General features: G+C 42.3%; 2 protein-coding genes across 3 annotated transcripts; one reads left to right on the top strand and one right to left on the bottom strand.

Annotated features, from left to right (window-relative positions):
• Positions 1-46: 46 nt before the first annotated feature.
• LOC114450348 (transmembrane protein 69-like) lies at positions 47-1,394 on the bottom strand. The gene is made up of 2 exons (XM_028428388.1): positions 1,040-1,394; positions 47-936 (listed from the first exon to the last, which is right to left on the bottom strand). The coding sequence occupies exons 1-2, from the start codon at positions 1,076-1,078 to the stop codon at positions 235-237; spliced, it is 741 nt and encodes a 246-aa protein (XP_028284189.1). The 5' UTR covers positions 1,079-1,394; the 3' UTR covers positions 47-234.
• Positions 1,395-1,679: 285 nt separating this feature from the next.
• Positions 1,680-11,173, top strand: gpbp1l1 (GC-rich promoter binding protein 1-like 1). Of its 2 annotated transcripts, none has more exons than XM_028428184.1 (12): positions 1,680-1,828; positions 3,462-4,740; positions 5,023-5,137; positions 6,864-6,993; positions 8,341-8,669; positions 8,908-8,983; positions 9,075-9,271; positions 9,412-9,555; positions 9,883-10,038; positions 10,153-10,277; positions 10,372-10,474; positions 10,566-11,173. In XM_028428184.1, exons 3-12 carry the CDS (start codon positions 5,078-5,080, stop codon positions 10,734-10,736), a joined length of 1,491 nt encoding a protein of 496 aa, XP_028283985.1. In that variant the 5' UTR covers positions 1,680-1,828; positions 3,462-4,740; positions 5,023-5,077; the 3' UTR covers positions 10,737-11,173. The 2 variants fall into 2 exon arrangements, with proteins under 2 accessions (XP_028283985.1, XP_028283986.1); XM_028428185.1 differs by lacking the exon at positions 1,680-1,828 and adding an exon at positions 1,963-2,015.
• Positions 11,174-12,018: the final 845 nt, after the last annotated feature.

Below are 12,018 nucleotides of genomic sequence, written 5' to 3'. Positions count from 1 at the left end.
GTATTAACTCTCTGTCTCCGTCATTATAATACAGGTAGCACTCTACTCCTAAGATTATTTAAACAGTTTGCCAGGAATTTCTATAGTAACAACTTGTTTTGGTCTTATATTGGGCATATCGGGGGATTTTTGCAGCCTTGTTATATAGAAAATATTGTAAGAGAAATTTGGTACCATCTTCACTTGATGTGTAATTTTATTAATGTGATTACAAGTACAAACTGCCAACATAAATCACTTCTGAATCTCTCTGATCTTCTTCTCAGCACAGAATTGTTTCAGTCCCAGTGTAGCCACCAGTGAGAAGGTAGCAACTAGAGTAAGGACAGTTCGCATGGCTTTAAACCAGGCAGGGTAGCCAGGCAGCAGCGTCAGGTCATAATGCAGTGACAAACCTAGTCCCATGACGACAACAAGGGCTCCTTCAGCAATATTGTCCCTGCAGAGCAGAGCCAGCCATGCCAAGAGCGACGGCACCACGCTGTTGCCCAGGTTCATCCAGTCTGGCTGAGCAGGACTGCCAGAAGGGATAGCAAACCCCCAGCGGGCTCCTCCAAGGAAGGACACTATTGAGGCTCCATACACCATTTGAGCATATGCCAATTCAGGGTAGAAGGACTGTGTGGCAGCCATCAGGAGAGGGGCAGACAGAAAGGGAATGAGCCCAGAGAAACCGAGGTACAGAGCTGGTTTGGGAGCCTCTGTGAGGGCCCTCAAGCTGAAACTCTCTTTGCTGTCACCTTTCTCCGAGGTGCCTTGTGAATCTCTGTGGCAGAGACGAAAGGTTTGCCAGCTCACAGGCCTGAAGCTGCTCAACAGCTTGTTGGTGGAAGTTGGTATAAACAAAGTGGAGGCTTGAGCATGAAAGAGCAGCTGGGCTTTAGTTGTGTAGTTTGATGTCCTGGTTATCTTCTGAAGACATCGCCATACTGAAACCTGAGGCATTATAATCACAGAAAAGCATTACTGCTGGCACATAATGCAACGTCTTTGTATTTATCTGTAAACAACATGTTATCAACACTAAACTCATTCTTACCCCAGACATTATCCGTCTTCCAGATGCAAATCCTATCATTTCGTCTCGCGGTATTAATTTATAACAGAAATAAAACACGCCTTATAACACAAACATTTTAAATACTCTTCAAGCTAACACGTGTGGTGTTAACAGCTAGCATTTAACCTCTTGCTTAACCTCATCAATACAATGCTATCCTGCAGTAACAGCATATACACCACAGACATAAGAGTTACCTAAGCGTTAATCCTTAAACTTTTTTTCATTCGACACTTAACAAGACACAATAATACACAAGTTGTAGTGATAAAGTTAGCGTTAACTGGCTAAAGTAGAGGTCGTGCGGTAGCTGTCATTTTGTCGGCATTCGATTAAATGCCTAAATCTCCCATAATATTTCGGAGCTGGATGAGACCTGATTCTGACATCGATTGGTTTGGCTGTCAGTGGCGGGGAGGTATTAAGTTGCGTTCAAGGTGGCAAAATCCCACTACGCGTATTATCAGCACCGTGTTCTTAAAATATATAGAAAAGTGCGTGGAAGTATTATGTTATAATTTTAGGGACAGATATATTTTTTTACATAGTAGGAGTTTCATTTTGTAGGAGCTACAGTGTTTAGCCACTTCTAATGTAAACACACTGGAACCTGACTGAGTTGCATAATCGCGACAGATATTGAATGTAGCACAATTGAGGCTGTTCGAATCCCTCAGTGCCACCGCTAGTGGTAAGCGCACCGAAAACCCAAACAAACATCGATAGCCCTGCCATTAGAGTTCTGTGGCTACGAAGAGGTGTAATCCGGTTAGTATGTGCACATCATTGTATATATGATAATCATTTTCTATCTGTGACTATCTTGCTAACAGACCGTAGACGGTTTCGCCATGAAACACTGCAAGTTAGCTCACTAGCACTTAGCAAGCTGATGAATGTGTGCTGCCGCTGCTAAGGTAGCCATTTTGAAACTGTGTTGTTCCAACGAAGCCAGGTCTGTTTACTTCTATTGTACGCTCATGACATCGATTTAAACAGGCCGTTTTAGGTACTGTGGTGATAATAAATCTGTTTTTACTTGGCTAAGTCCGCTACCCGAACAAATTCATTTCAAATGCCGAACAGTTTTCTTGGGCTACTTAAGAGGCTAGCTAACGTCAGCTACCAGCTATCAAATGCTACGCTAACGTTAACCTATGGTAACTAGACAGAGTTAGCTAGCAACAGAGTTGGGGCAGATCTGGCAGTGTTATTAGTTAGTGATTAATGTTGGATAGTTAGGAAACACCACGTCCACTTTGCGTTGTTTCTGTATTTGTTGCACTTTTGTTGGTCATTCAGCAAGTTAGCTTGGTGAAACGTGCGTGTAACGTTAGTGTGTTGAATCTTTCCGCTACAGCTTTGTAGACATATGAGCTTCACGTTCTGTAAGTAATGTTTGACAGGTTACTTCCTCAAGTTATCTGTAGTTTATACATATAAATATCGTTTCACGGTGATTCACTGACTGTGCTGCACATTGCAGCCCGTGTCCGTGCAAACTCATTGATGTTGAGCTGTTACGTAATAGTTCAGTGGGAATACGTTAGTGAGTCCGTGGCAGCTCTGAGTCTGCATAACGGGTATATTTTTATTTTGCTTTGAAGCCGAATTATTACGCATGTTTGAACAAGATATGGAACTGAATAATTGTGTTACTTTCATCCAGTGTCGCAAACACTTTCCTGCCTGGTGCGCAGCAGTATAGGGAGAAGTGCTGAGGAAGATGGTGTTCGTGTTATTTTTATACTGGTATAAATATTTCACTTACACAGTTTTATGAAAGAGACAACTTTCACTATAAACTGGATCAGAGATGACTGAGTCATGATGTTTCTCTCATACAGCACAAAGAGTATTTGATGTGTCAAAAGCAGTTTCTGAGTTGGCATGGCTCAAGAACTGAAAACTATTTTGGGGTTTAGAAGGGAATTCAATCAAGGAGTATTTTTTTTAATAATGTCACCATGCACTTTGGCTATTTAGAGTAACAGCAATAGAAGTATAAAGAATAAATCAAGTTAAGTCCCTTTTTGTTTTTGGATACTCTGTTACACCCCAGTTGCAAGCGAAACAATGCACCAGTTCTGTGATAAATCACCTAGACATTGTAGTAGTTGGTGTGAACAATAAAGTCTCTGTCATCTATCTTTGCAAAAATCTTTAATCCAGATACAAACTATAGTCTCCAAATAAACAACCCAGTCCTCCAATACTTGAAACTTCAATATTGTTTTAACAAAGTGTGATTTTTTGTTTTTTTTGTTAGTTTGTAATACTGGTCAGTAATGTTAATAAACTGACAAGAAAGTGCAAGTAATGTGTGTTTTCTTGACCTTAAGAAATGTTTTTTTGTGGCTCTTTTATCAATCAAGGCTAACATTGCTCTTGTTCATTACAGGTCCAGTTTGTTCCAGTACAATACCCGTGAGCATCAGCAAGAATATTGCACTGCAAGGGGAGAAAGAACATTTGGATATACCCACTTGGGGAAATTTGGATGTCTGATGTTTTTTTTACCTTATTTTTTTCCCTCTGAAGAAGTTGATTGGTCTCTCTTGAAGATTACTTTCGGACAAGCTTAAACTACTATCACAAAGACATTTGATCTTGCATATCTATGAAATCAGAGCTACATATTATTTCTGCTTCAGACTTTAAACCATTACTAATTAAATGGGCATCTTACAAATGTCATAGTAAAACATATGAAAATAGAAACAGAACCATAATGTATCATTCCGCAGCATTTATATTTCACTAACCCAAACTGAAAATGACGGCAATGTAACATAGGGCTTTACTTCCTTCATTGTCATGTGACTTTGAACCTCTTGAGCATCATTTTCTTTAAACCAAGACAGTCTCCAGAAATTTAATGAGGTGAGCAGTGGTTTTTAGTGACCCTCCATCGCCAATAAAAGACTGTCTATGATTTTTTTTTTCTTTACTGCATGCGTTTACCTAACTCTTAAAATGATTCGGTAGAAGGTCAACACAAAACGATACTGGCACACGGTGTGGCAGGACAACACCTGTCTCTTTTCCCCCCCATCTGGTGTCAACAGTGGAATTGTGACACAAACTGCTGTCCATGTTTCAGGGCAAACAACTTTCACAGACTATTTCCATATATTAATATTTGGACGGCCTGGCTCTTCGTCATTGTTGGGACAAATCACTGATCAACTGTCAGATCAGTTTATTTTGCCAATCAGCATTAAGTCCGTGAGTCTCACCCATGTCAATAGGAGCAAATGGTTCTATTGAATTAAAGGATTCAGTTTGCTTGGACACAAGCTACTCGGACTGGAAACTGTAGAATTCATATAACTGCCGCAACTGCCTGGATTTTCGTTCAAGAAGGAAAACCTGTCCTTCATACACCTTGGCACTTGTTCTCCAAAATCCACCTCCTCCTGTCCTTAACCTCTGGATCGCCATTCCAGATCATTCCTGCAACCTTTTGACCCACTTGCAAGTGTTTCACCCTGGACGAAGGGATCTGCGTCTGGGGAAAGGGGCTGCACTGTCCTGGTGGAGGTGGAGAGGGGGTTGTTGGTGTGCTGCTCAACGTCTGTCACTGCACACGCTCTGTGATCAGTGCCAAAAGGCCTGAGGAAGCAAGCCCAGCTGGACTGAGAGAGGAGGCAGAGGACTTCAGAGCCACAGACTCTGGGGTAATGATAAAAATTCACTTTAAAAGAACAGACTGAATGGTGTTTAGGTCAATTAGAAATGTAATCAAACCTTAGTGCAATGAGCCATGAAAATTTACCTCAGACACATGGCAAGGTATTCACGTGATGCTGCACAAAGTATCTTCCATCCAGACTGTCAGTTTGTTATAAACATGACAGGCGATGAAAGAGGTGCGAAATCAAAGACGGATAGGATATAATCCCTTGCTGCTGTGCTTTAAATTGCAGAATCTGAACATTAAAAATTGTTTTGTTTTTTAGATCCTGGCCATGAGGTTTGATGCCTCGATCCACTGACCGGAAACACTGGACCTAAATGGCGCAGCATGACTTTGTCCCTGCCTGGCTTAACTTCTCCACACCCCAGCCTGCCAAGGTAGGTGTGTGTGTGTGTGCGTGCATGCCTAATGCAGGCAAGTGCAGTGTTGTGAGAGTTTGCCACACAAATTAACTGCAGTAGTCAGAGTTTGAAAATATATCTTTGATAATTGCTGATCAAACACTGTTTCTTAAATGTGTCTCTACACCTGTTTGTGTGAGTGAGAGTGAATCACCCTCAGGAACAGAAAGTGTGGTTAGAACATAGTTCAGCAGAGGGTCACTAGCTGTTTCATCCATGCCCCCAAAAGATTTGGGAAAGAGTGTCAAAAAACACACAGTCAATGATGGAAAATTCAAGTTATTATAAAGGAGAGAGAAGTATCACAATCCTGGATGGACTGGTTTTGGTTCTTCAGGGTAGGCGTTTGTCTTAATGCCATAGAGATTGTAAAGCCGCCTGAGGCAAATTTGTAATATTGGGTTATATAAATAAAACTGACCTGATCTGACTTGACTGCTTTTAAATGCTGCCTCACCAAATCCTGCACTACTGTGAAGTGATGCAATCCTCTGTGGTTCAGTGAAATGAGCAGCAACTACTCAACCTGCTCACCTTCTCAGCCATTGTATTCACATGATCCCTTTTCAGGATTCTGATATATAGACCGAAGGACAGTTTTGTTACTATTCTTTGATTCACCTCATTCTGGGTCATTCCCCACCCTTTCCATTGTTTTCTATTTTCTGTATCCGGACATCTCAGATAGCAGCTGTTATCAGTTTTGTGGACACTAAAGGGAAGTAATGTTCACTTAAGTCAAACCAAATATTCAACTCAAGAAAGAAGATTTATTGAAGACCGTTCTATCTCCTGTGCTATTCATTAGGCAAGCAATGGCTAACAGGAAAGCTTCAATTACTGGACAGCATTTGCAGACTAGTTAAGGAAGCCTTGCTATCTTTCATTTCCTGTTTCAGCACATATGAACCCATTTAACTTGCTGTAGACATTAAATGAACATTTAATCTTTGGACAGAATTTCAGAGGTGGGTTTAGTTGGATGTCTAATACCAAGCCACATTTGCATCATTTAGATTAAGGACTGTGTGAGCTGTCAGTCTGAATTCCCAGAGCTCAGTGTAATCTGTGAGTCAGGAGGTTGCCCAGTTGATTGTCCTGTCTGTGAAATCAAGAGTCCGAAGTGAAACCAGTGCACAAGTTACTGTTTTGCTGAAACATGATGTTACCTGAGTGTCAGGGATTATTCTGTATTTTTTTGTCTCAGAAGTGATAATAATGTCCTCAGTGATGCTTGCTGGGATAGGATTAAGAACACAATGTAAATAATCTTTTAACCTCAGTTGATGACTAGGATATGATTCACTTGCAGCCAACAGTATCCAACACATGGCTGTGTCTGTGCTGTAACTTGAGGATTTACCACTAAGAATAATGTAAACTGTAAATTGAGATCTTACTGGATTCTTTGTGCCCTTTCCAGGGCAGTGCATTTCTTATAATGTAGCAATATTGTTGTACTTTCTGTCACATCTCCGTTTCTTACCTAAAAATAGATGCTTGCAGAGTTATTTTAGTTCAACAATAAAGAGAAGAGAAGCTGAAGTGAGAGGGTATATGATAATTCAAGAACAAAACGGACAAAAAAAAGACTGTTGATGGGTAGATGCGATTTCTGTTTTATGGTTTGCTCTTTTCAGTGTAACATGATGTCATGTTTATCATTGTGCAGCACTCACACTATCCCCTGTCTGTCCTCCAGTCCCCTGCTGCCAACCTTGACAAACAAGGCGAGCCCCACCACCACAGAGACGGCAGAAGTGCTGTGAGCCGCCGCCGCCACAACTCCTCCGATGGTTTCTTCAACAACGGCTCCCTGCGTGCTCCAGCAGGTAACGGTGCAGTGTCACTTAAAAAAAGATCTGTAGGTGTACAAAGTCTTTGTGTCACAATGCAGTTGTTGAATTTATCATAGCTTCTTCACCGCACACCATTGACACCCTGTAATAATAATGGGTTTAACAAAAAGAGGGTATACTGATGGACTTCTAGTAATGAGGAAGTTAAAGGGCAATTTTTCCTGAGCGCTTTAGATTAATCAGGAAGCAAACAGTATCATCTGTCTTGCACTAAGAGATGGTACAAAACAACAGAGAGGAGGATAATGTCGTGTAAGGTGGTGTAAGTGGAAACCCCTGTGTGAAGGTTTGCAGTCCACCCACACAGGGGTTTCCACACCCACATGCTTCAAATTAATCTAAAACTGCTCAGGTGGGATGCTGGAGAAGGAGGAGGGAATTATAAAGACGGATACTGGTCCATGGTTGTGATGGCTGCCATCTAAGACTATGAATTTGAACTTATCCAGTCTGCTGTGTTTACCTGATCTGGCACCTTTACTACCTCTTAGCAAAGTGAAGAAAAACCTCAGTGGTTGCCATTTTGTCAGAGAGGATGACATAATTACGGCTTTGGACCAGTTTGTGAAAACAGCAACTTCTTCAAAGAAGAATGCTCCAACAAAAAGATTTTCATGATAAGTTATATAAGGGTTAAGATTCTTCACTGAAAGAGGAAATAATCCAGGTTTCTGTAATGGATTAGGTCATAGAAGAGGATATCTACAGATGAATTGTTGCTCTGCTGATGTTTAGTTGTGCAGTTGTTTGTGTGAGCTAAGAATAGGCGTGATGTGATGCTAGGTTTAAAATAGTACTTCATGTTGTTTGTGAAGTTGATGCGAAGAATTCACAGTGGTTTTGTAAAATCTAACACTGGGTTGTCTCGTGTTCTGAAATGTCTTTAGTGACGAAAATCTGAGAGAGGGGTGTTTGTTGTTGTTCCTTTAGTCCCCAGTTATCATTCCTGCAGTCTGTGTGCCTCCTCTTTTTTCCACTACTGCAGTAGCATGCTTTGCCAAATGTGCAGAAGTATGTCTGTATAATAATAAGGTTGTTAAAGTAAATGCTGCAATTCATCCTCAGTTTTTTTCACTTCCTAAATTAAATGAACTAAACGGCAAAGCATTCCTAAACTGGAGCCCCAGCTCCTCAAATTCAAAAATAAATCTGTTGGAACTAAAAGTATGTGCAGCGCATGAGTCATCAAAAGCTACCGATGTCACAGAGAAATGCAGACAAACATTCAAAAATGTCATCTCTGCAGGTTATTATGAACTCTCGCTGCCATATTTTCGCTGTTTGCTTCTGAAGCATATACGATGTTTGTTCTCTCTGCAGGTGATGGATGGCAGCAGCCCTCATTGCTTCTGAGGCATGACTCCGTGGACTCAGGGGTGGCCAAAGGAGGACATGGTGGGCTGGCAGGGGGATCGTGTTGGAAGGAAACACCCAGCTGGCATGGAGCTCCACGAGGTGCCCAGGACAGCCACCACCACCAGGGACGCCACCCCAAACGGGGAGGAGCTGACAGGGACAGGCAGGGGGGGCATCGGCAGCGCAATGGCAACTTCCATCCCCGCAAGGGCACCTCGTACCAGGACAAGTTCCCCAACGAGGAACGCAAAGACAGCAAGGACGACAAGCTGAAGTTTGTGGAGGAGGACTTTGTAAGTGTTTTTTCTCTCTAGAACATCTCACTGACCTTGGCATAGTTTTTCACTGAGAAAGCTGTTTTTAAAGATAAAATGTCTTGAGATGGTGGCGAAGCTGTTAAAGCGTTACTCAACTATAAAGACAACTTAGTTTTTAGAGACTTAAGGTTCACACTTAATATGATAGGAGTATTTTTACTTTAGATTACCGGTACCACAGCATGCTGAGATTGTTTGTCTTTGCCTTTTTTAGCCTTCACTCAATCCTGAAACTAATGGAAAGCCTGGGACTCAGATGCGACCAGTTGCTCCCCATGCTGGAGTTTGGGGTAAAAGCTCCCAGTCCAGATTCATGGATTTAAAACTTTCTTCTGCGCCGTGTCCTCACCTCTAACAATTCATGTCCTAATTATGTTCCAGAAAATCCCCCTAGTGGCAAACAAATGGTGTCCAAAATGCTGGTTATCAAGAAAGTTTCCAAGGAAGATCCCAGCACAGCTTTCTCTGCAGGGTTTGCCACGGCTGGTGCCCTGCCCACCAACGGCAACAAGGCTCCTATTGCAGGCTCCAGTGTGTACAAGAACCTGGTCCCAAAGCCTGCTGTGGCCCCCACCAAAGTAAGAGATGTGGAATCACTGAAGCAGCGTGCAGGATTCTGTTCAGCACAGATGCTAATGTGTATAAAGCAGATAACAGGCAATGCATTTTTTTAACTTTAATGGAAGCTGTAATGTAACACACACGTCTTCCCTCCCAGAGCACGCAGTGGAAATCCAGTGGTAGAGAGATCACAAAGTCTGGCCTCCACATGCCAGGCCGAGATTCAGTCTTCACCAGCCCCGTGTCTGCAGCCAAACCCAGCACCCCAGTCAGTGCAACACAGCACAACACCCCAAAAGAGGTGAGGAAGGGTGGCATAATGAGATGTTTTCTTCAGCATTGTAACAAAAAAAAAGACTTAAAAAAGACTTGTGCTCTGCTCACATGTACATATTGGTTTCCATCGCAGCAGTTGTTCTCTTCTCAGCATTGTGGAGTATTTGCACAATTGTCACAAGAGTCTGTAAAAATCAAACATCTGGCTCATTATTTCTCTTTGGCCAGTTTTCAGGCAGCTTAATGACTGATCATTGACCTACTTTTCAAAATTTTATTCTGTAGCTGTTGAAAATAGAATTGTTAATTGTCTTTCCACCTTTTTCTGACCTCATCTGGTTTGCACACACAGCACCCTTCCAGCACGACTCCTCCAATAGATATTGCTCCGTCAAGGCTGAAGCTGATGCGGCGTGGTCCAGATCGCAAGAGCGACTTCCTGCGAGCTTTGAAAGATGAGGGGACTGGAGAGCTGACAACAAGCAGTAGTCCAGGGACATCAGGAGAGGTAGGCAGTAGTTTTTTCTTTTTAAACCGTTTCAGGTATTGACAAAAAACAAGATCAAGCAAAGTTTTTGTTGAAATCTTTTGCTCATCTTTGTCTGTGGTGTGGATGTTTTAGGGTGAAAGCAGCACCCCAGAGCCCAAAGCCTACAGCGAGGAAGTCTGCCATGAGAATGGTCTGTCCTACTCCCTCAGTGATTCAGACACTGAACACCTGTCCAGCTCCCTGGAGGCAGAGCACAGGTAGGACGATGCTCAACAACAACCTCATACATACACACGGGGTGTGCATGCAGACACACAGTCAGCTAAGCAGAAAATGATCGTGCTCATTCAGGTTGCTAAAGGCCATGGGCTGGCAGGAGTACCCAGAAAATGATGACAACTTCCTGCCTCTGACCGAGGACGAACTGAGAGAGTTCCAGACTAAAACGGAACAGGTAAGGAAGTCACATAATGGTTGCATGTTGATGATGGAAGAAAATCAAGTGTTTCTCTTTCACACACTAAATGTTTCTGTCCTCTTACCAGCTGAAGAGAAACGGCATGCAAAGGAATGGAGTACTCCCAAGAACACGGGGTGTCACCCTCCACTTCACCCCCTGGAGGAGTGTGGCGGAGGCTCGCGTCGAGGAGGGCTCAGAGTCCGAAACCAGTAGCAGCAGCCAGACCTCTGATGATGACGACTGCATCAAATCCTAACGTGGCTTTATGGAACAAAAAAAACACAACAGCCAACACCACATCCCAGCAAGCAATCCCCTTCTTCCTCTCTCATCTTTGTTTTTAGAGCACCATTTCGAATTTCTTTTTGATTTTTTTTTTGTTGTTGTTCTTGCACAAGGGAAAAACCAATCATATCCCAGTGAAGGGGGAGATTCCTGCTCTGCCAGACGTCGTTTTCCCTGCGTTTCCTCCTTCACTGCAGCCCCCGCCCACTTTGACCCCCTTTCCCTCCTCCTTCCTTTTTCTTCCTCGCTTTGTGGAACTGAAGTGTTCATCAAGAAAAGAAGGGCAATGAATGCACACTTGATTCTGCTTTAAACAGACTAACTCATTTCATTGATGATGCTGATGACACATTATTAATGATATTAATAAAAATTGGTTCCTGACAAGCTGATATGTTTCAATATGAATCTGGCTACTGTGGTATTTGGAGTCCACATGTTTCACTTTTTGCCTTGTAGGCAGATTCTTAGGTCTTATTAGCCTGAGAAGCAGTAAAATAGGCACCTACACAGCAGCTGTGTCATCCAGGCAGCACTGATGAAACTGGGTATATATTAACAGCAACTAGTTTAAAAACACCTCATATCAAAGCACTTATATATCATTGTCTACACTTCCGGCCTTTCCTTTTGTGACCCCTGAAACATTTCTATTTTGCTTGTCTTAATATTTTAGTATAGTTTTCCCAGAGAGCCCATTGACACCCTGACACTGAAACCTGCAGTGGATCAAGTTAATAATGAACAAATGTGGCACACCTGCACCTTACAGCTATCAGGCTGACTTTACAAGTTTCTTAAAACTTCCTGCCCAGACATGACTCACTTCAATGAGTGTTGAGACAAATCTGTCTTATTAAAAAAAGTCTGGTTGTTGTGACACTCGGCAATGGTGTAAACAATTTCCAATTACGTACAGTGTGGTAGTGTGCACTGAGGCATGAGTCAGTCAAAAGCACCAACAGTGTCAGGCTTACCTTCCAAGTACACACCCACCACGTTACCTGGCTAATCCAATAAAGTAATTTGAGTTTACACATTAGCTTTTAATGCAGTTACTGTAAAATAATTTTTGCCACACTTTTAACTCTTAAGAGCTGACTGATGAACTCAGATGATGGACCAGGTTGCTGTGAACACTTAGTTTAGAATGGTGGCAAAGAGTGTTTTTCCAATAAGCACTGCCACAGGGCAAATGTAGTTTTAGGACACAAAACTATGAGGAACTAACATATATATACACACACCCACAG

This window comes from Parambassis ranga, chromosome 17 (genome assembly GCF_900634625.1).
Source record: "Parambassis ranga chromosome 17, fParRan2.1, whole genome shotgun sequence".
Classification (NCBI taxonomy): Eukaryota; Metazoa; Chordata; class Actinopteri; family Ambassidae; genus Parambassis; species Parambassis ranga.
This window is presented reverse-complemented; position numbering and strand designations above follow the sequence as displayed.